The sequence below is a fragment of the Limulus polyphemus genome, unplaced genomic scaffold (genome assembly GCF_000517525.1).
Source record: "Limulus polyphemus unplaced genomic scaffold, Limulus_polyphemus-2.1.2 Scaffold2820, whole genome shotgun sequence".
NCBI lineage: Eukaryota > Metazoa > Arthropoda > Merostomata > Xiphosura > Limulidae > Limulus > Limulus polyphemus.
The window spans coordinates 96,766-118,816 of record NW_013668430.1 but is presented as its reverse complement, the minus strand read 5'-3'; the positions used below and the strand labels follow the sequence as shown (position 1 = coordinate 118,816).

Below are 22,051 nucleotides of genomic sequence, written 5' to 3'. Positions count from 1 at the left end.
TTTTATTTACATGGTTTGTAATATATACTTGTTTAACTTTCACTTTATTTTATTGGATAATATTTAAGTTTACTTTTACCAATAAAAAGATAGTTTCTTATCTGTGTCCATTTCCACAGTAATTGGTGCTGGTTAATAATAATGATATTGGCCAGGCTTTTCCTGGTTTCACTGCAACAAAAATACTCACCTTACTTTGGGACTAATGAGTGCACTATAAGAGTAATAGTCAGATTCTACAAAACAGTTGCTGGGGAGTGATGTTGACCAACTACCTTCCCTCTAGTCTGTCAATTCAAAAATAGGGTAAATAAACCAGGTGTAACTTTGCAAGGACATTCTTAACAAAAAGCATTAAAGTGCAACACGTCTTTTCATCTGTTAACTTAAAAGGAATCGTACTTCTCCAGTCTTTGGTAGATACTATAAACTATGACATTTTGTTAGTAACTAAAGTAAGTATATTTCAAATAAGACTCGACAACTATCCTGTTGAGTACAAGGTTTTATTCACGTCAATGTTATTCAAATAACATTGTAGCCCTTCTTTGTAAGTACTCATTTTAATATAAATATCAGTTGTGAATTAAATATTTTTCTATTAAAATGTTTTTCCTGGATATTTTTTATAAAGATGTTATATAAGTTTTGCCTTATTGTTTGTTGGAATGAAACAGGAATTAAGAAATAGGTATTTTCTACATAATACAAAGTTTACAAAATATATAGACAAGTAATATGTATGTATATAGTCTTATATTTTTAAATACTAAAAATAATTATATCTCAATCGGCAAAGATCAAAGAAAAGTCAAAAAAATATAATTGTTCTGAATGACAATTTAGAATTTCACTTGTCAGCATGCAAGTTAAGAACAATATTATAAATTTAACCACTTTTGGATAAGTAACCAACTTGGAAGCACTACTGGATACATATGTGATACTGGGATTGTCTTTGTATTTCCACTAGGGGAAGTGAGCATTGTACAGTACTCAAAAAATAAGACTATGTTGTGCGTTTGTAACAGTGCACAATATACTTTCATGTGTTATATATTCTATACGGTTTATGTAGCAAAAAACAATCCTGTGTTATATATATACTATATGGTTAATTTTGTAATTATAATAAAAAGAGTTAAGTAACTTTAAAATTTGCATTTCATGTTTATTTGTCATGCTCTCTTAAAAGTAAAATGTTTTGTAATTTCTTTAGGGCCTTTTCTCAGCCTTAGTCCAAGCACATTGTTATTTGAAAGTAACATTGGTTCACCACAAATTAGTGTTGTTAAAAAAATCTAAATACATCTGGTCATCATTCAACCAGCACCTGATTTTATAAATACACATGAGGAACATGATGGATACTTACAAATCCACTTTTGTACATTATACTCCAGGAAATTCAAGTGCCAAAAAGAAACACTAATTTAGTACGAGTTATTAACTTCAATGAATATTTACATTAACTCATCATCTATTCCAATTATTTAGAAGTCACAGTAGCTGTAATAACTTCTTACACCTAATTCCAGTTATCAGTAAGCAGAATGAGTATTTTCTGAATAAAAACTAATCATTTAATACTGAGATCAATTCTTTTTTTTTTAAGAAAACAAACACCAATAAAAATATGATATAAATGAGAAAGTGCACTTACGCAAACAAGTTTACAAAAAATTTATTGAAACCTTCACATAATAATACAGTAGAATTTTTTTTTTAATGAAAGATAAAAAAACTTGCAAAAAAATAAGATCTATTTCAACTAGAAATTCTAGGCTTTTTCTCACCAAAAATGAAAATTACCATTAATGCTTTTTCTGTTTATTAAAATGTTCATTTATAAATAATAACGGTATTAAAACTTATTCTGTTTTTAAAAGGTTTTATAAAATAGAAAATAGCTTTTTTTTATTAGAATTTGGTCTATCAGATGAAAAAAGATTTTATGTTTTCAATGACACAAAATCTCTTAATATACATGGCCGATGTTTTCAACTCAGGTGAGAATATACTTAGCAACTTTTTAAAATATTTTCAATCAATCCCAGCATTAGTTTCCAATAATAAAACTTTTTCACGGTGTGAGATCGAAATGTTTGAAACATTTGCAAGAAGAGAGTGTGTCTTAACAGAATGACTTAGACATGTTAACAAAACTAATAGTTTGGTTTCACCTTTGCTACGGGAGCCTTCTTGTAACAGTGACATCTATTCAGCAAAGAAACATTTTTTGTGGACATGAAGAGAAGATACTATTCTTAATATTGATTTTCTATTGTGATTAGAAATATTATTTGGCAGGTGGTGTTGACGTTTTGCTTGCAGGAATCCTTTCAGAAAGGTGCTACTGGAAATTAGAAACAGATGTACCACACATCTGCCAACACTCAAACAATCCAAGGACGAATACACGCTCCCATGTATTAATTATGTTAGTCAAAAGAGGCAGGAGCACTTTAAAGTGAAAAAAAGGGTTAACTTGTAGACAATGAAGCAAAGGATGGTGAAGTGAATATAAATGTATAAATTATGCTAGCATTCCCTAGAGCAACATTTGCATGTGGTTACACAAAGATTGCAATAATTTCAAAGGCAACACATTCCCAAACAGCAGACAATAACTAAAGTGCAATTAAATTTACCTATACACGTGGTTCGTTAAAAGTTATTAATTTGATTCATCTCTGCTATAAATGATGACCAGAAAATTCATCAAAAAAAACAAACTAATTTTCCTGTACATGAATTGTTATGACACTAATATTCCTCTTCATCATTTGGTGAAACCACTGCTCCATCCTCCACACCTTCCTCGGGAACTGCAAAGCCTTCCTGTTAGAAATAAAAAATAATCCTCTCAGCTTGACAGCAGGCACATTCAGTTCAGTCACTAGAATGTACAGTAAACTAAACATACATTCTAGAAATTTCTTTTTAACTCAACCTTTTCTTTTATATATATATATGTATATATTGATTTTTGATATCAAAGCAACACAAGAATACCAAAACCATTTAGCATTTACTACAGTGGATTTTTTTTGTAATATATTTTTTTATTAGTAACCTGATTATTACTACAGTAAATCTTTCTATCACTGAGTCAGCTAAATTATTTGGTGTGCATTTTTTTTTTGTTTAAACTTTAATCCTACACAAGGCTTGGTCATAGTGCATGTCATAAGATTTTTTTAAACAGTTACTTACATTCAAAATTTAATTAAACAACTTTATTATCAATACATTTCAATAAAATGTAGTTTATAATTGTAGTTATTTGTATGATTAAGTTATAAGTTCTTAATTCCAGAAGGAAAATTTTGGATAAATTCTCAACCTTCACCAGTGTTTCCCATGATGCATTTGTGCTCCGAATTCTTCTTCATAGATTTGCTTTCTTTCATTATATGGGTTTCATAGTGTAGCATCAATTATCAACACAAAATATAAATAATAACAGGCAAGAACATCAAATTTAAACTTCTTGACTTGCCGAGATACTAATAAATTTGTCAAGTCCACCAGTGAAGTTCCTCTCATCTTATCAAGGAAGTTATCTAAACCAAGTTTCTTTATTTGATAGTTATCTTTAAAACCAACAGAATGAGTATTTTCATCTCTAGAAAAATCTTATTACAGTTATTCCTTTTCAGTGGGCATAGTAAGTAACTGGCCTCATATTCCTTGTCTATAATCATTGTTGTTCAGCTCTAAGCTTAGTAAGAACGTCAATTAAATTAAAGTAGTTTTGGAACATTCTATTCTAGTGCCTGATATATTTTGTGTTCTGAATGATATCTTAATTTTTATATGAATAACTAATTTAATGAAAACAAAGGTGGCTTGACTTTTACACTACCCGAGTAAAATTCACGCAAGGGCTTAACACAGTTGGTTAAATACCCACCTCTCTGATTCACTACTTTTGAACAAGATACGGGCAATAAAACATCATGAAGATACAATCAACAATCTAGCAAAATGATGCATTCAGAGAAAAAGATAAAAGCATTGATAATTTTATTTCATATTATAAACTTTTGGTTTCGCTGTACATTTATGATTCTGCTACATTTTAGTGGTAGGGCATAGGTAAAAAAAAAAAAACGAGAGATAAAATGTAAAGTTTTACAAAAAACTTTTGATACACATTTAGGAGGTTTAACAAAGGAAATATAACAAATCTTTAGCAAAAAAAATTATTGAGGAATCGCTTTTTTTTAGTACAACAAACTTGTAATGTTCACTAAAAGCCTGCCATATTTGTTTTTAGTATATATATATGCAGTAAAATCATAATTATAGTAAACATTACTATGTATATCTTCAGAGATACACAACGAAGACAGGGTTAATTCTGATTACACTAAAATGTAGAAGCATCACGTCATTAAGAGTAAGTATACATACAACCACCTTCTCAATAAAACTACCATCTAAATTTTCAGGTCTGTACATGGAGTAAGATTTGAAATATTAATACAAAATAATCAATGGAACAAAACAACCTTATCACATATATTCCAAGTCTACCTTAACTAACCTCAGTAGCATATAGTATCTCCAGTATTTTTTCTACAATGAGTGGTTTTTCTCCATCTTGCTCAGACTCTTGACAGATAAGTTCAATATCTCGGAGTTTTCCGTAATAGAAGTCTCGCTCCCTTTCCAAGCCTTCCACTGTAAACTTCAATTCTGCAACCTGAGGAAGAAAGGTAATTCCTGAACAGATTAAAATAAGTAACTACCACCGAACACATCCACACCTACTTAAAATTATATTAATTTTTTCCTGTCTAAACACCCCACTAAAATAAGTAACTACCACCGAACACATCCACACCTACTTAAAATTATATTAATTTTTTCCTGTCTAAACACCCCACTAAAATTAACTACCACCGAACACATCCACACCTACTTAAAATTATATTAATTTTTTCCTGTCTAAACACCCCACTAGCATGTTGCCACATTGACTACAGATATTTTCCAAGAATATAAATCCTTAGAATCATATAAGATTATCTTCAGAACATGTCTTTGTAACTACTTGTTGCAAAAATTTCAAGTCTCCTGTACCTACATCTAGAAACACAAAATCTTCGGAACTTCAGATTTTGAAATATCCATTTAAAGAAGAAGAAAAAAAACATTTTTACCAACTCGAACTCCCTTTTTTTTGTACCAGGATCTGCTAGTTTGTTTACGTACGCATGGTAACAGAAAGGCTTTCACACAAACTATCATACATCATATTCTTTAATCTAGACAATTCTACTTCAGGTTTCTTTTTGTACCAGGATCTGCTAGTTTGTTTACCTACGCATGGTAACAGAAAGGCTTTCACACAAACTATCATACATCATATTCTTTAATCTAGACAATTCTACTTCAGGTTTCTAATGACAAGCTGGAATGTCTTCCAAATGGATATAAAACAATATTGCCAGTATGTGTAAGTTGATTAAATGACCTTAGACCTACTTCACACTTTGTAATACGTGATCATTTTATACTTCTGAAAAATACATTTTTGTGGATTATTTTAATCACAATTTGGTAGAGGCAAACAAAATTTGCCTATTTATGTCAAAATACCCAGAAGATCGATGAGAAAGAACAGAAGCAAAGTCTCTAAAACATTTACATATCGGGAATTGCTAAAAATAAAGTTTAATTTTTTTTACTGCATAAAAACTTCATAGTGTAACACAGGTACTCAACATTGCATGTATAGTAAATGAGGTTTTTTATCTCGTTACTGGAAACTGACCCAATTGAAACTGAAGAAATCCATTTTACCTAGGATTAAGTTATATTCATACATTTGTACCTGATTGGACAACTCCTCTACTTTGTGCGTGTCCCCTGAGCTGGTTATTCTATTTCCTACTGCAGCAGGTTTTGGGGGGGTTGTCTTGACTCTTTGTGTTGGTGCTGAAATTAATCAAATAAGAAACAACTCCTGTTTAACCCAGCATCTAGTACACCAAATAAATTTAAACTCCTAATAATCTAATCTCAACAAAGAAATGAGGTAAATATATTTCATTTATTCTCGGTATTTTACTGCGATAACAGATAAAAAAAAAAATATACATGAATAATATCAAACAGTCGTATTATACTTCCATCAGCACTAGGTATATAGATAGCTTACTTGTTTTCAATTAAATGTTCTCCTAATTGTATTTTAACTGAAAAATCAACTCGAGACATACTATGGTATCTTTTTCTAAAATCCTTAGCAATGAGCAATCTGAAATACAAACTCTTTCATCATGTGTTTACAGACTGAATATTATACATTTTAGACTAGCATTTATCAACCTATTCAATACCAGAGACAAGCTAACTGCCTCCCTAAACTATTACGAATCACTAAAATACAATAACAGTGAAAAACATTACAATTTATATACAAATATTTTGTCTGTTTTTGTGAAATCTCAAATAACAGCAAGGTGACTGTAATGAACCAATGTTGGTCTGTATTCTGGTAGTTGAGAAATAGTGGTTTAGAATATAACCAACTGACAACCAGGCTACCAAACTAAATTTCTCTCTTCATCATTCAGCATCAACTTTTACATCAGGAAGAAGAAAGTTTATACAATCATTAGACATAGAAAAATAAAGCTACTCGAACATTCCAATAAATGCACAATGTTTGTTTACCAGGATTGACATCACAGTATATTTTTTTTAAATAATATAAAAAAATTAAATAATTATTATCAAGACCTAACAAAGTGACTTCGGAGTTCGTAACTTTAAAATTACTTGTGAAGTCTCGTAAGTCTTCATCTTGTAAGTACATCATTTTTGAAAAAGCTGAAAACACAGTTAAAATTCTGATACGACAGTACCAGATGCACTTCAGATTAACAAATCTTAAGTATTTTAAACACTGGAAACAAAGCTTTTCCTTTTTAATAACCTGTCATATGACTTATAGACTAGCAGCGAGTAAAGCAATTTATTGTATAACACTGAATTATAAATATCAAATATATCCAAACATAAAACAATATGAATTTAAAAACTAAACTAAATAATCACCAAAACAATAAACATTTCTCCTTGTCGCAAGAGAACCTACACTAATGTTTAATTATCAAAAATGGAATGATTTTATCCAGACTCAATATCACCTAAAGGACGTTTTATTTAATCTTTGTTTACCAACTTTGCAAAAATTCATTATTGTAGTACGATCAGTTTTTCTTACAAAAGTTTCTGTAAAATATCGAAAAACTGAAATCACCTTATAAATATTTAGAAATACAAAGCAGTGGTAAATATTTTATCTTAGTTAAATGAACTTCACTGGGACATTTTAACCATGTGTTCGTATTTTCAGATTATTATGCTAAGCCTCACTTTTGTTACGTGATACTAAACCAAGTTTTTTTTTTTCTTTATATACAATTAAACTCTACTTTCACCACAATTATTTAAATATATCTTACATCTAATACATCTCAGCAATTTAAAATGAATCACACACTAAATGTGACTGATCTCCTACCAACAGTAGAGATTTTTTATGGATCCTACCTGCTCTCCCAACAGGTTTAGTCATTCCTCCACCTCCTATAGCTTTTCCACCTTTTGGACTACAAACTTGTACACCACCTCTAGCTTCAAAAGCGTTATATTCTCGCCCATCATAGTTTGCATCAAAAAACTTTTTAAACCACTGAAGGAACTCAAAGTTGTCTTGAAATCTCCCTTTGATTAGTTTATCAACAGGTACAATCTAAAGATTAGGATTATAAATTAGCCCCTCTAAAAAGAAAATAAGATATGCAAATTTTAAGAGATCGTTGAAGTCTTCCAAGATGAATATTTTGATCTAAGAAATAGTGCTATTTAGAACAGAAGTAATCTTTAAAAACTAGATATTAATAAAAAAAATTGTAGCTTGGTATATTAAGAATGTTTAGTCTCATAAGTGAAACAAGTACGCTATAAAAGAAAAAGTTTAAAATAAATACAATATTATTATTACATTACACAATAATATTGTTCTGATTTTAACAAATTATCTCATTTCTGTTTCGTTTGGTTACTACCTGAACTCACAATTTAATAATCACAGAATATTCAGAAAAATAGTTCAGCATTCAAATAATAATTTCAAATATTTCTTAAAAGAAGTTTTAAAAGTGTCATTCCTAAATTATGCTTCCATGTACATAAAGTTAAATAATATCCCTTTACTGATGCTGATGTAGCCGTGATAAACAGATCTTGATGTCTAGGGCTATTTGGATGCTATAAATGTACACTGATTGGTTAAATTGAGAGAAAGAAGAAAAACAAAATGGCACAAAATTAGTAACTTTCTGTGTAACCGCAGTGCTGAAAAAACATGAAGTGTTGAACCTGCCATTAAAACCTTAGAAACAAAGTTTGATTTAGGACTCGCAGAATGTGAAAATAGTTCTGGACTTCCAAGAGTCCAGAACCATTGTACATTCAAGTTCTATTTAGCACAGCCTTATGCACAAATAAAATGGGAGAAAATACTAGGTGCCATGAACGAATTTTTAGCCGCCATGGCGACCTGACATCTGGAATTTGTCAAGGCCTAAATTAGTGGAACCCGTGACAAACACGTACTACAAAAGAGATGTAGGGTTTCTCCGTCTCACTATAGACGTACTACATAAATTAATTAGATCCACAGAAGTCCTTTACGCAGCGTGTGTTATGACTATTTATCTAACAAACAAGCACAGAAAGACATATGTAGGCTTACCTTGTCTGCTCCAACTTTTTTAAAAGCTGCTTGAAGGATTTTGAAGTTGTTTATATATTCATGTTCAAGATTAGTTTTGAACCTGACTCTCTTTAGTGGTACACAGCCTAAAAGGATAGACTATATCAAAATCAGAAATCTACTAAACAAACACGTGCTAAACCTTCAAATATCACCAAATTTTACTTCTAGGAAGAATCAATGAAAGAGGGTCTGCTTTATTCACTTTAATCAGTAAATGTCATACATGACCTCATTCAACTTAGTTCTCAGAGAGACCTTGAAACTTGAATTACAAAGAACAATAACACAGGCCTGCGAATTTAAACTTCATAAAAATTGTTTTGGTTTTAATAACAGATTTTCCATCACGTAAGGATTTTTTTATAAATCGGGAAGAAAAAAAAACTTTTACTTAGAACAAATTATTATTTCGTTCACCAATGAACATTTTTTTTTTATTATTATGTTTGGGTTCAAGAATGATCAATAAGATTCTTACTTCGTGATTGGTATAACAAAATCTATAGCCAGTGGTTGTCAACATTTTAAGCATAACAAAATGCGACCTGATTTCAATGAAAATGATTCACTTATGTAAAAATACATGTTTTGTGAAAAATCTGTACATGATGGAGAAAAATGGATATCATTTTCGTATTTAGCATACAGGAATTACTATAGAACATGGAAAAATTTCAAGATGATAAAAGCATCGCAGGCCTGTCTTATCAACCCTACATGCAACAGGTCAGTCTGTTGGACTAAAGCCATAATGGGAATTAATGTTTACTATAAATTCTATAACTCTGAAGTAGTTTAACATATCTTCACAAACTTTGGTAAGTTTTTAGTAAACATTACAAGCATGTTCTACACATACAAATTCATAAACTTATCTGAACTTAAGTTAGTCAGTCCAACTCGTATTCTGATTAAGTTTAAAAAAAGAAAGAAACATTAGATACAATGGAAATAAAATCTAGAAAAACTAATTTGACATAGTATTTCAGGCCTAAATCCTTCTTCAGGTGATGTTTGATAAAGCCAAATATACAGAGTACATTCAAATATCATGAAAAAACATGAGGAACACGAAGTGTGATGTAAGAATAATGGCAAATCAATTGTTTTAAGGAAGCTACAAGTGAAGAAGTGAAAGAGAAGGGGGAAGGAAAAATTGAAAAGAAATACAAAGCTGATATTGTGAGTGGAAAAAGTCAGAGGATATCAAAAGTTATAAAATAAATATTTCTCATTTAATACAAGTGGAGAATTTATACCTAATGTTCTATAACTATTATAATCTAACTGGTTTTCTAACTAAGCTATAAGCTCATTAGTGTAATTCCCTTACTATGTTCAAGGTGAACTTGGCATTAGCACCTTTGAATCTGTAGGTTGAACAATTCAAAAGCTGCCATCAGAATGAACCAGTTCAGTAAGTTAAAAATATTATCTTTCTACTGGTTATAAAATACTTTAATAGCAAATGTAAGAGAGAGAGAGAGAATTACTGACATTTTTTGAAAGACAGTACGCGATGGAGGGATTAGCATGTTGGTTTGACTTTCTGATTTATATTTTTGTAAATCCGGACAACTGAAAGCTATAAAATTAGTCTGAGCAATGTCTACAAGTCTGTAATTTGTATTAAAATTCAGCAACTCAACTAGGACAGAAAAAATGTTTAAATGGACAAGTTAAAAAAACAAGTGTCAAGTGATACATGGAAGTGAAGATTGAGAATTTATTTAAATATTTTCCTTTTCCAATTATGGAAACTAAAACTTGGTTTATTAACAATGATTTGATGCCAAGTTTATTGACGTAAATTGATAACTAAACTTTTTAAATTTGGAATGTAACTCTGTAAAACATCAACATGCACTTTGACCCCACCCATACACACACATGGTTAATACAAGTCTCACATTGAAGTACATCTTTATCAATTTCTATCTACTATCAACATTGTTTATCTTTCCCTACTGTTTACACGTATCTTTGTTCACTCTAACCCTCTGACTTCTCTTACACATGATTATTACACACTTGCCAAGATATAAAATTAACGTGTGTTACATCCACAATATGTTAATCCTCAAATCGTCTTAGAAGATAGTCTATTATCACCAAAAACTCAGTCATAAGACACTCACTCAACACGATATTTTATCATTGTAATTTTAATCACTTCACAAACTTTTCAACTTGTTTGTTGTGTATACAAAGAAAATGTTTTTGATTAGATGAAATTTACAAAAAAAAACACACTTAAGATTAAGAAAATATAACTTCTTATCAGTGTCATACACCCAACATTAGTGTTATACAGTTATAGTACAGTCGTATTAAATCAGCAACAAAAATTATTTTTCTTGAAAACAAAAAAACAGTTTATGTTATGTTTCCATGCTATATACAGGACAGATTGAGATAAATATCTGTACAGCCACCAGGGTTAGATTAAGACCACAGTTCTTAAGTTCTGCGAAATACTTTCTCTACAAGCCATCTTCTTATTTTGTCACCAAGACTTTACTCATCACTCAACTGCTTACCAACAGTACTGCTTTTAAAACCCTAAAATTAACTTAAATCATCAAGAAATACTATTAAAAAACAAAACACTGTGGATCTCTTGACACAGTAGACTCATAGGTAACTGTTTGCTCTACCTTTTCATTGATCCAGCTATGACAGCTGATAAAAGTAACAATCAAAACAAAACTATTTATTAAAAATGTTTCATGAGGAACGCACATAAACAGCTTGAAGTAACTAATAGGTAATGCAATTCAAAAGTATAACATTAGCTCCATATTCCTCAAGTATTTTAAAGTTATATAGGGTAATAAAACAATAAAATTTAAGTATAAACAGATGTATACTGTTACAAGTTTAAAGTTACTTAGATTTATTCTGATTTTTTTTTTTTTCGGTGGTTACGAGGTCAGTTAAATTGACCAACCTTGTATAGAGCTCAGGTAGAGAAAATAACAGATAAAATTTACAGTTTTACTGAAAATAAATGTTTGTAATATATTTAGGAGGGTTTAGAGACTATGTAAATGAAATTTGAGATGAAGAAAAGTATTTTTAATCTGAGCATGTAAATCACTTTGCACTTGGACTAGTAAAAAAAATACTCAAAACATTCATAGACATTTTTTTTAATTTATTAAAAATACTTCACTAAAACATCTGATGTTTTGTATGTAAAAGACTTGGGATGTTTACTAAAAGTCTGTCAAATTTTGTGAAAATACACATACTATGTTAAAAGTAAATAGTATCAAAAATATATCAACTTTAAATGAGTACAAAGTGGTCACGTGGTCAGTCAATTCAACCAAGCCCTTGTAAAGAGTTAAGTGTATACAAATTTCATTTGGAAAATAAACAAGCAGTTACTTGGCAAAATTGTTAATGTTTAAATTTTTTTTTACTAAATATATTTCATACACATGTTTTGGAATTATTATGTAATTCCCATTTAAAATAACAAGACAACACTCTAGTTGAGGGGGGTCGGTCTTTTCTGGTGGGTGATTTGACCAAGAAACTGAATATTAGGGCGGCCTAAATAAATTTATCATACAGAAATTATTGAACTTCCCATTAAAATTCTTTAAAATATTTATTCAAATATCAAAAGCTAATAATGAAATCATATAAGAGATATATACATTACCAGGAAATAACATGTCCATAAACTGGCAGTAAGCAGCACCTGATGGGGAAAACACAAATTTTCGAAGCTTAATACCGTAATCCATTAAAAAAAACCTAAACATATTAAGGGTTAGTCAAAACTCAAATACTCATTACTATTTTGCCCATTATCCTAGTAAAACTGTTTATTTCATTCACATGTATGATTATTCCAGTTTTTTAACCAAAATCAATAAAATACACACAACTCCTACAGTCTGTAAGTCTGCTTAATGTGTGAAAAACACTTCAATAAAAATAAGAAAACAAGAAGCAATTAATTCATGACCTTCTCAGTACACTTGTGTTATGTACTCTTCCCCTTTTCTCAGTAACATAAGTCACACAGAGGACACACTCTCCAAAAAGTAAAGGTAACTGATTTTTGAGCTCATAAACTTTAAGACTATAATTGACTCCAATTACTTATCTTGAAAAAGAAAAGCAAACTAAAATAAACAATAGAACCAAGTGCATAAAATTTATCATGAAAGTAAGAATATTGATTCAATTTTAAACCTAAATTGTTTCTGAATTAAGCTATTTTCTGTTATATCACCAACGTTTTTAATAATAAAAAAAAACTCTTTAATCAATGGAGACTCTAAATTAAGAAATCAACAAATATTTTCCCAGTTTTGTTGTCTATATTTTTCATTTTATACTAACAACAGTATTAGGTTACAGTTTTGTTGCTAAGCAACATGACAAAAAAGTCATTGTTGGAATATAGTGTGACCAAAACACACTGGCCTTTCTTTTTATTAGAAGTTGTTAACATAACTGATTTTTACCAATAATTTTCTTAATTTTGATTGGCTCACAAAAGAATTTACCAAGGTTTGACTGCCTCGACTACACTTTTCTGCCTCTTCGTTAGTCAAGCTTGGTTTCACAAAATGTATTTATTTGAGGTTAGGGTATACTGTCCTCACCTTTCATAGCTAAGGTGAGGTTAGGGTATACTAAAGGGTAGGGGTGGTAGTACTTGCCCCATCATTTTTGATAGCTATATACTAGTACATTATAAGCCATAGAATGTCATATCGTGAATGTCATTTTCATCTTATATTCTTATTGGTCTTGCCAATTATCCTGATAGTAATCCCTGAAAGACTGATTGTTATTGACAGCTATCAATGAAACACCAAAACCACAAAATAGATTATTTATTACTTAAATTCTATTTGGAAATAAGCTTTGTTATGTTTACTATAATTCTGCAACTTTGTCACTATTAAATGTTTATATTTCGTCGACACATGCACAGACAGACACTTTGTTCCCCCGAATTTGTCAAGTACTATCTTTCTTTAAAGGTTTAGTAAAATAGCAATATGAACACCATTTATTATAAAAAAAAACAGGATTTTGATTACAGAAATGCTAACTTTCACTTTAGAAAATTATAAATCATGTAAGATACAAAGAGTATAATACAAAAAAGTGCATTACAGGTTTTAAAGATTTTAAAAACATGTGTAAAATATTGTTAAATGTCGGTATTTCAAAAATACACATTAAAATCTGCTAATTCTACACAAAATAAAAATAATGAAAAAACATTAAAATCACGTATATTTTATATGTATATTTTAAATAAATGGCTATCTATGAGAGCTGGGTAATTTACTCAGTTAACTGGTTCAGTCGATTACCAAGCATCAATTACATCAATCAATGTCATGTAAAATAATCACATAATTAAAATTAGCATTTTTGATTATTAATGTTTTTCATCATTCAAACTATCCAAGTCTATGAGCCTATCATTAATCAATTAGCATATTCTAATAATTACTCAGCTCTACTTTTTACAGAGAAATCTGGAATGTAGAGCACATGATTAAACTTACAGTTAAAGATATATTTACCTGTGCATAATTCCTCAATCTTGCTATACTGAGTCTGTAGACAGTCGTTAACCCAACTAAGCATTTCATGACGACTCAGATTTTCAGTCGTTGCGCTAGTAGCATAAACATTAACACACAATGGTCCTGACATGGTGATTGGGAGACTTCACACTTTAAAGAAAAAAAACAAGAATGCTCCGTGACTGGTATACTTGAAACAATCAACAGTAAAACCTTTTTTTCCCATTAAATGTATCTTAATAAAAGGTACTCTTTTCAACCAAAGAAATTACATATGCAATCTACTATAACACACAAGATATAAATGAAACTAAATTTCCCATTTATAGATCAATTACAACTTATAGATCAATTACAACATTTTAATACTATGTGTGTGTGTGTGTTTAAACCTAATTTTAAAACCTCATAGTTTTTAGATAAATGTACCAAAAACACCAATCCCAAAATATGTATTACATATATAACCATTCCCACCCATACACTTATTTCACAAATTTGATAAGATAATAAACAGTACAAAATCACCAAGAAAGCCATTCTATTAGACATAACTTTGCCAATAAAACTACTTCAGAGTTATCTGTAACCTACAACCAACTCTCACAACGTTTTTATGGGGGGGGGGGGGATCATAAACTTTCATGAGTGAATTCTACACAGGACTAGACTGGAATTATCTATAAACTATTACCAACCTCTCAACATGGTTTTATGATGATCATAACAAAGCTTTCATAAGAAGATTCTACACAGGACTAGACTGGAATTATCTATAAACTATTACCAACCTCTCAACATGGTTTTATGATGATCATAACAAAACTTACATAAGAAGATTCTACACAGGACTAGACTGGAATTATCTATAAACTGTTACCAACCTCTCAACATGGTTTTATGATGATCATAACAAAACTTACATAAGAAGATTCTACACAGGACTAGACTGGAATTATCTATAAACTGTTACCAACCTCAACATGGTTTTATGATGATCATAACAAAGCTTTCATAAGAAGATTCTACACAGGACTAGACTGGAATTATCTATAAACTATTACCAACCTCTCAACATAGTTTTATGATGATCATAACAAAACTTTCATAAGAAGATTCTGCAAAAGCATTTGACTGCACTGAAAGTCAAATGATCATTAATAAACAGAAAGGCCACCACAAATTACACATGTATCTTGCTTTTACCAAATCTTACAAATAGTGTTTCACTATGATAGTTAATAACCTATATGCCCTTCAAAGTGTAAGAGTTAGGCTAATAACCACAACCACAAATGATATTCAATCTCAATAAATAATGCAAGTACAACATTGATTTTACTGGCACAAGTGCAAATTCAGAGTAAACTTTTACAATGGAAACTTGGACACAGTTTCTCTGATGTGTATTTGTTTGTTGGATAACAAACCCCAGAATAATAAAACTAGTAATTATAGTACATTTTCAACATATTAAATACTTTGTTAATTTTGAAGGCTTTAGAATTCACATATTTGTTTTACAAGTTGAACCACCAATCATAATCTAAACCACTTTTAACAAAAGTCTGTGTATGTGCGTCCACTTATAATTGGCATACTGTCGAACCAACTGTAACCAAACATACTTTAAGGGCCATCTAGGAGTAACATGGGGGAGGTCAATGTTTGGATTTGACTGCCCATGTTTTTCTCCTGTTGCTCTATTGATCATTACCAAACTTCAAAAGGAACAATTAGGTCATACCAGAGAGTGACGAGGGGAGGTTAGCATTCAGATCTAAACCACCACTGCCATGTCTTTCTTCTACATTGAATTGGTAAGTCAACTGGTTAAACTAAAAAAGTCATTCTTCTTCCTATCATTTTATGTAACAAATATATCATTTATTTGAATCAAAAAACCCGAGGCCTAAAATCATAAATATTATTCAACGTTAAAATTGGTACACAATTAAAAACATTTTATTTAGGCCTATCTATGGCCTTCAAAAAGTTGACGACTCTACATGTTTCGACGTTGCAACGCCATCCTGGGTAAATATGTATACTCTGCAGAAAACTTACTAATACACAAGTTTTATGGAAACTGTTCAGAGAAGTGGCAATATAAGATGATTCTGATGATAGAATATATATTTTATGAAGTTTTCTTTGTTTTGAATTTCATGCAAAACTACATGAGGGTTATCTGTGCTAGCCATCTCTAATTTAGCAATGAAAATAGCACTCACATACTTTGAGGAGTAAATATATTTCAAACAAAACATCAAAAATTTAGACACAAAAAAAAAAAAAAAAACAAAACAATTTACTTTCATTTTTTCCATCATTTTAATTTGTAAACTGTTGGGACATTTGTAAGCATTTGCCATTTTTGTTCTATATTACATATTCACCTCATTCACAATATCTTGATGAAATAGTTCCTGCTCTCAGTAGTAGTTCATCCAAAAATCTATTAACTGATAACCCAAAGATAGTGATAGTGATTATTTAAAAAACTTTACTTAAAACCAGGTTTTTCAGAATGTATCATGATATACCCAGTAATATATCATAACCTCATTGAAACAATACCATTCATCAGTACATCATTAGACTTGAAGAAAGCAAGTAACTAACTCATAACCAAGTATTTACTTAGTAGTAACCTGCAGGGTGAGAAAAAAAAAGACTTTTTTTAAATATTCAAATCAATTTTTTAATACTTTGATTTAATTGCAAGATCTTCATGTTAAAAAGATTTATTTTCTCTTTAAATAATTTTATTATCTAAGTATAGTGGCTGTTTTATACTTAATGATTCCTTTCGGAATGTTCAAAGCCTTTAAATAAAATAAAAGTTTAGCTACCTTCTCAGTTCCCAATTAAGAACATTTTCTGTAGTAAACAATTTGTTGAAAGGAAGTGCTGGACCTCTGTATTTAATAAAGGTTGAATATAGTTACATGATGTTTTTTTTTGGTTTTTTTATAGGTGTTTGCAACAGTTCGTAACAGATTGCACTACCTCCGATATTAACTAAATTCCTTGATATCGGGGTTGAATTAAGTTTGCTGAACCCTATCTGCGGTAACAGAGATGGGCTTGATTCTATTTAGTTAGTCTTCAAAGTTTCATTTGAGGCCCACATTCATGACCAGATTTTGTATGTTACTGTCTGTCATGATTTTTTTTCAGATATTGTCATTAATGTTGACCAACTTTGAATGTACACTTCCAAACAACCACAAAATGTATTCCACTGCACTTCACTTGGAAGTATTAACTTCTGTTCCACACTGGCTTTATCCAGTAAAGCAGCAATGTGATTATTTTACTATTTCTATGACATTTGCCTTAGCAAATGATGTCTCCGGTAAGAAAGCCAAAAGCTCATAACAATGTAGAGAACAGTCCATGTATAATTCTATATACATCTAAAGGTGTTTATGTATAGTTTTGGACCATAGGACAAACTAAGGACCTCAAATTTTGACGAACTGGAAAGTAAAAGAAAACAATTCACTTCCAATTAATTATGCAAATTATTTCATTAGTATGTGCATATTAATGAACTCGGATTCAGATTATCTTCAAACACAAAAGAAAACTAATAATACTACCCAACTAATTTATACATCAATTTAAAGCTGCAGAAGAGAGGAAACACATAAATCTAACAACACAAACGTCAGACTATCACAGAAGAAAAGAAAAACATAAAACTAATTTATTTTCAACACTACAAATCAACCCTCCAGTTACAGACCTCTTATAGTTAAGCTGTACATTTTTACAACCTGTGATTTAGTTTATTCCCTGCAGTATTTTCCACTTTATTGAGAAAATTACCACCAAAGAGGTTGCAAGTTGCCATGAGTTCCATTGCTAGGGTGGTTGCTATGGAAAGATTTTAATTTTCAGTTCAAGATTACAATTTTCAATACCATTTTTGAGAGATGTGTGGGGGTGTTTGACAAAATGTGTTGTAGACACTGAAAGTAGACATTTTAAAGTAGCAAATATCTATTTTTCAAAATAGGATGAAAAAATGGGCTAGAAATACCTTAAAAAACAGTTAATTAACTAAACATTTGTCTTGGGGAAGAGGTTTCACGTTAAAATTATTAGTGTTAGCATTCATTTTATGTTTCATACTTATTCTAATATAAGACTTCTCTTAAATCTTATACACTTTATTTAAGCTATAAAACTGCTAGACATATTCCCCACCCCATCCCCATAATGGTCTGCATAGAGGGAATGGTTATGTGTAACATTTTTGTGGTAATAGGCATCATACGAATCAAAATAATGAATTTTCCCATGTGAGTGACATTTAATGTGTGGTTATTATTTAACAATGTCAAACAGTTTCTGTTCACAAGAAAAAAATAAAACTCTAACACTGCTTGAATGCCAACTCGCAAACCTTTGAACTATCTTCAAGTTTCAACTTTAAATCCTAGATAGGGAACAAGACTTTGAAGGCTTAATCCTTCCAACACAGCCCTAAAATAAGTTATAGTAAAATATCGTAACATTTCTTACACTGACATTGTACAGAAATTTATTTAACCAATTTGATAAAAATTAATACTATATATTACACTTCTACAATTGGCTTATTTTCTCAACTGTCACACTGTAATTTTAACAGTTTAAATTATATTTCAGCTAACACCTTATGTATATTTAAAATTAAGTATAATAACAGTCATGATATACGTAATTTGCCGAAAATGAACGTTTGTAAGGCTGTACCTAAGTCTCATTCTCAGTCTTACTCTTAAGACTCGATATGAGAGAGAAAACAGACGTACCATATCATTATTAATATAATTTAAATATTTCCTCACAGCGTCAAAGAAATTATCGAACAGAAGATTCACCAATTTCGTAAGACGCTGATTCTTTGAGACAGGAACACAGCAGTTTAATTCAAATGTTATACTAATAATAACAGAAAATTAGACAGGTGTCAAATTCAAAGTAACCGAGTTAAACAGGTTTAGGCCTAACGAAATGGAATTTTGAATAATGTGAGTGTGAGCGACCGATGGACATGGCAATTTTAGAAGCATATATAAAGCAGCATTTTAATAATGATATTCGAATTAACTATCAAAATGTCATACATGCACTCACCTGTTCCTTCCTTCAGCGACAGTACCTTCTAATTCTATGCAAGAAACGACTACTCCAAGTTCCAACTGCACCTCTCTTTCTTCAGTGCCGCTTTAAGTTTAACTTCAACCGACCAGTTAGCCTAGATTCAATCTCACTCACGCTAGCCGAAATTAACGTTGTTGGTCAAAGATTTCCGTTTCTTTTGAGAAGAGGTGGAGTAACGACGTCTGAGGAATGAACAACTAAAATAAATGTCTGTTGTAGAAAATACTTAATTGTCAAAAACGGGATATTTTAAATTAAGAATCGGCAATAAAATAGTGTGGTGCAAAGAAAAATTACATTCGTGTTGCTATTGCACATAATAATGTCATCAAGAAACTATTTTTTTTTTATTTTATGATTTGGAGTCACGTGCATAGATTTCATCAATCATGATTCCTGAGCTGTAGATGTGACGCTGATTAAATTATTCAGGTGTTCACAATATTACTTATCTATATATAACTATCTGCACCTCACAAAGCAATAAACCACCCTCTAGCCTAAGAACATCAGAAAAATCAAAAAGTACGCAACTAAAAGAAGGAAGATTTACCTGCCGAAAGTACTTAGGTTTCCTGTGTCTCGTGATTTATCTTTTTTTTCTTTTTTTTTCAATTTCATCCTTCGTGATTTATAGCATTAAATATATATGAGGTTAAACATTTTAAGCAGTTAGATACTTCAATTCAATCCTCGTTAAGATACTCCATCTGAAAATTTAATTTATTTGTTATTTTTACTGCCGTATTTGCCCTTTTGTGTTATTCATTAGTAATTTGTCAATAAAATGTTTACATCCACAAAGTCAAGAAGTAAGACCTAAATATTTACTGCTAACATCATTAAAAATCATCATACAAATCCATCTTCAATTTTTTAGACCTAAAATTGCATGAAAAAAAGAAAGGTTAGATGTGGTACGCAAGGTATGTTTACACAGTAATCACTTACCAATTATGGTCATTTTCTAAGATATATTTTATTATTTATGGATGTTCACGTTTTTGTTACTTCTGGTAAAATTAGTAGGATTTCCAGTTGGAGCTTTCAAACTATGCAAAGAAGGAGTATCACAAAGAAGTTATACAAGTTGCATGATTAATATTTCATGAAAAAATACTACTACTGAAAAACATTATTCATGCCAAATTTCTAAAGATCAGGCTTTGTTACGTCCTGTGCTGTTATATTGGCCCCCGGTGGTACAACGATAAACTTGAGAACTTATAACGCTGTTGTTTTCTCAGAGTAAAGCAACACAATGGACTGTCTGCACACTGTCCACTGCAAAGAATCAACTCTGGATTTTTGTGCTGTAACACTGTAGACTCACCGCTGACCCACCGGAAAACACATATCCCATTGTTTAGTTTATTTGTTTGTTGGTTTAACCACGAACAGAACAAACAATATGTGAGAAAACTATTAACCTTTTTATTTTATGATCAACTGTTTCCAGTGATGCAAAAATAAAATAAAAAAAACAAAGTAATTAAGCTGAAAATGTTTCCCCTGAAGGGTTATACATATATAATTCAGCATACCTCAGCAAATAAAATGCAAAACCATAACATAGAATACTGTCAAAATGTTAAAACACTAAAAGATAAGCATGATTACTCACAAACTGTTTAGAATTATATACTTATTAGTTTCCCACTCTGATTCAAAAACGCAGGAATATTATTCATTAACCGTACGATGTAAATAGCAGTCACGCGAGTAGGCATAGTTATAAGATGTAGGATGAAGAAATCCTACGCTAAACAGCAAAGGTCGACCGTTAGGCGATCGTTCAGCTTCTTCAGTAGGTGTTAGGCATTCAGTCTTATCTGTAAATGTGATTTAACTACAGATTGTCTATATTTGGGTTAATAAGGTTTTGATCAAGCTTCTTTCACCTTTCATAAGTTTAATGACATTATTGAAGTTAAAATCTTTCAAAGAATCATCATTAAGTATATAATTTATATTTAACAATCCCAATGAAATAAACTTATGACATTAAACATTTATGCCAAGCCAATGAATCATTAAAATATATTATATGTTTATATTGTTTTTGTTTGCTTGTTTGTTTGTTTTTCTCGTTTAATTAAGAAAAGCGCCGCATACGTCAACTTCTATCTTATGTAAACAGTTGTGGATATCAAGAAAGTGACTCATTTACAACAAAGATTGCATAATACAGTCTGGAGGATAGCATTTGCAATCCCTGCCCCTGCATATCTTAGCAGCATTCCTCTAATATATCAAGGTAGCAACACCGAAATCTGCTCACTGAGTGAGTGTAAAGATTAAAAGTATTCATAGCAATATGTTAAATAATGTGCTTAAAAATACGAGACTTAGTAGCACCATTGACATATTGACAAAGTTTCATAACGTTTCAATTTAGATTTTGGCCAGAGGGCGCATGACGCTAAAGTATTACTAGAATACATATAAAGTTTGCCTTTAACGTCAAGAATCTAGTAAATTAAGGGAGTATCAAGAGACGAGAGCAGGTTATAAGTAT

The 22,051-nt window shown here is 30.6% G+C and overlaps 1 protein-coding gene across 3 annotated transcripts; it reads right to left on the bottom strand.

Moving 5' to 3' along the window:
• Positions 1-1,669: 1,669 nt before the first annotated feature.
• On the bottom strand, positions 1,670-21,258 carry LOC106467983 (microtubule-associated protein RP/EB family member 1-like). 3 transcript variants are annotated; one of them, XM_022396246.1, is made up of 9 exons: positions 21,158-21,258; positions 19,507-19,715; positions 14,371-14,523; positions 12,477-12,515; positions 8,780-8,886; positions 7,573-7,774; positions 5,846-5,949; positions 4,553-4,711; positions 1,670-2,841 (listed from the first exon to the last, which is right to left on the bottom strand). In XM_022396246.1, exons 3-9 carry the CDS (start codon positions 14,501-14,503, stop codon positions 2,767-2,769), a joined length of 819 nt encoding a protein of 272 aa, XP_022251954.1. In that variant the 5' UTR covers positions 14,504-14,523; positions 19,507-19,715; positions 21,158-21,258; the 3' UTR covers positions 1,670-2,766. The 3 variants fall into 3 exon arrangements, with proteins under 3 accessions (XP_022251954.1, XP_013783830.1, XP_022251955.1); XM_013928376.2 differs by lacking the exon at positions 21,158-21,258 and having other exon boundaries at positions 19,507-19,817; XM_022396247.1 differs by lacking the exons at positions 19,507-19,715; positions 21,158-21,258 and having other exon boundaries at positions 14,371-14,540.
• Positions 21,259-22,051: the final 793 nt, after the last annotated feature.

Bases quoted from the DNA above. Each gene is read 5' to 3' on its own strand.
- LOC106467983 (XM_022396246.1), bottom strand. From the start codon at position 14,503: ATGTCAGGACCATTGTGTGTTAATGTTTATGCTACTAGCGCAACGACT. The intron at 12,516-14,370 runs GTAAATATATCT...TTTCCCCATCAG, and splicing joins GATTGAGGAATTATGCACAG to GTGCTGCTTACTGCCAGTTT. The intron at 5,950-7,572 runs GTAGGATCCATA...GATTAATTTCAG, and splicing joins TAAACCTGTTGGGAGAGCAG to CACCAACACAAAGAGTCAAG.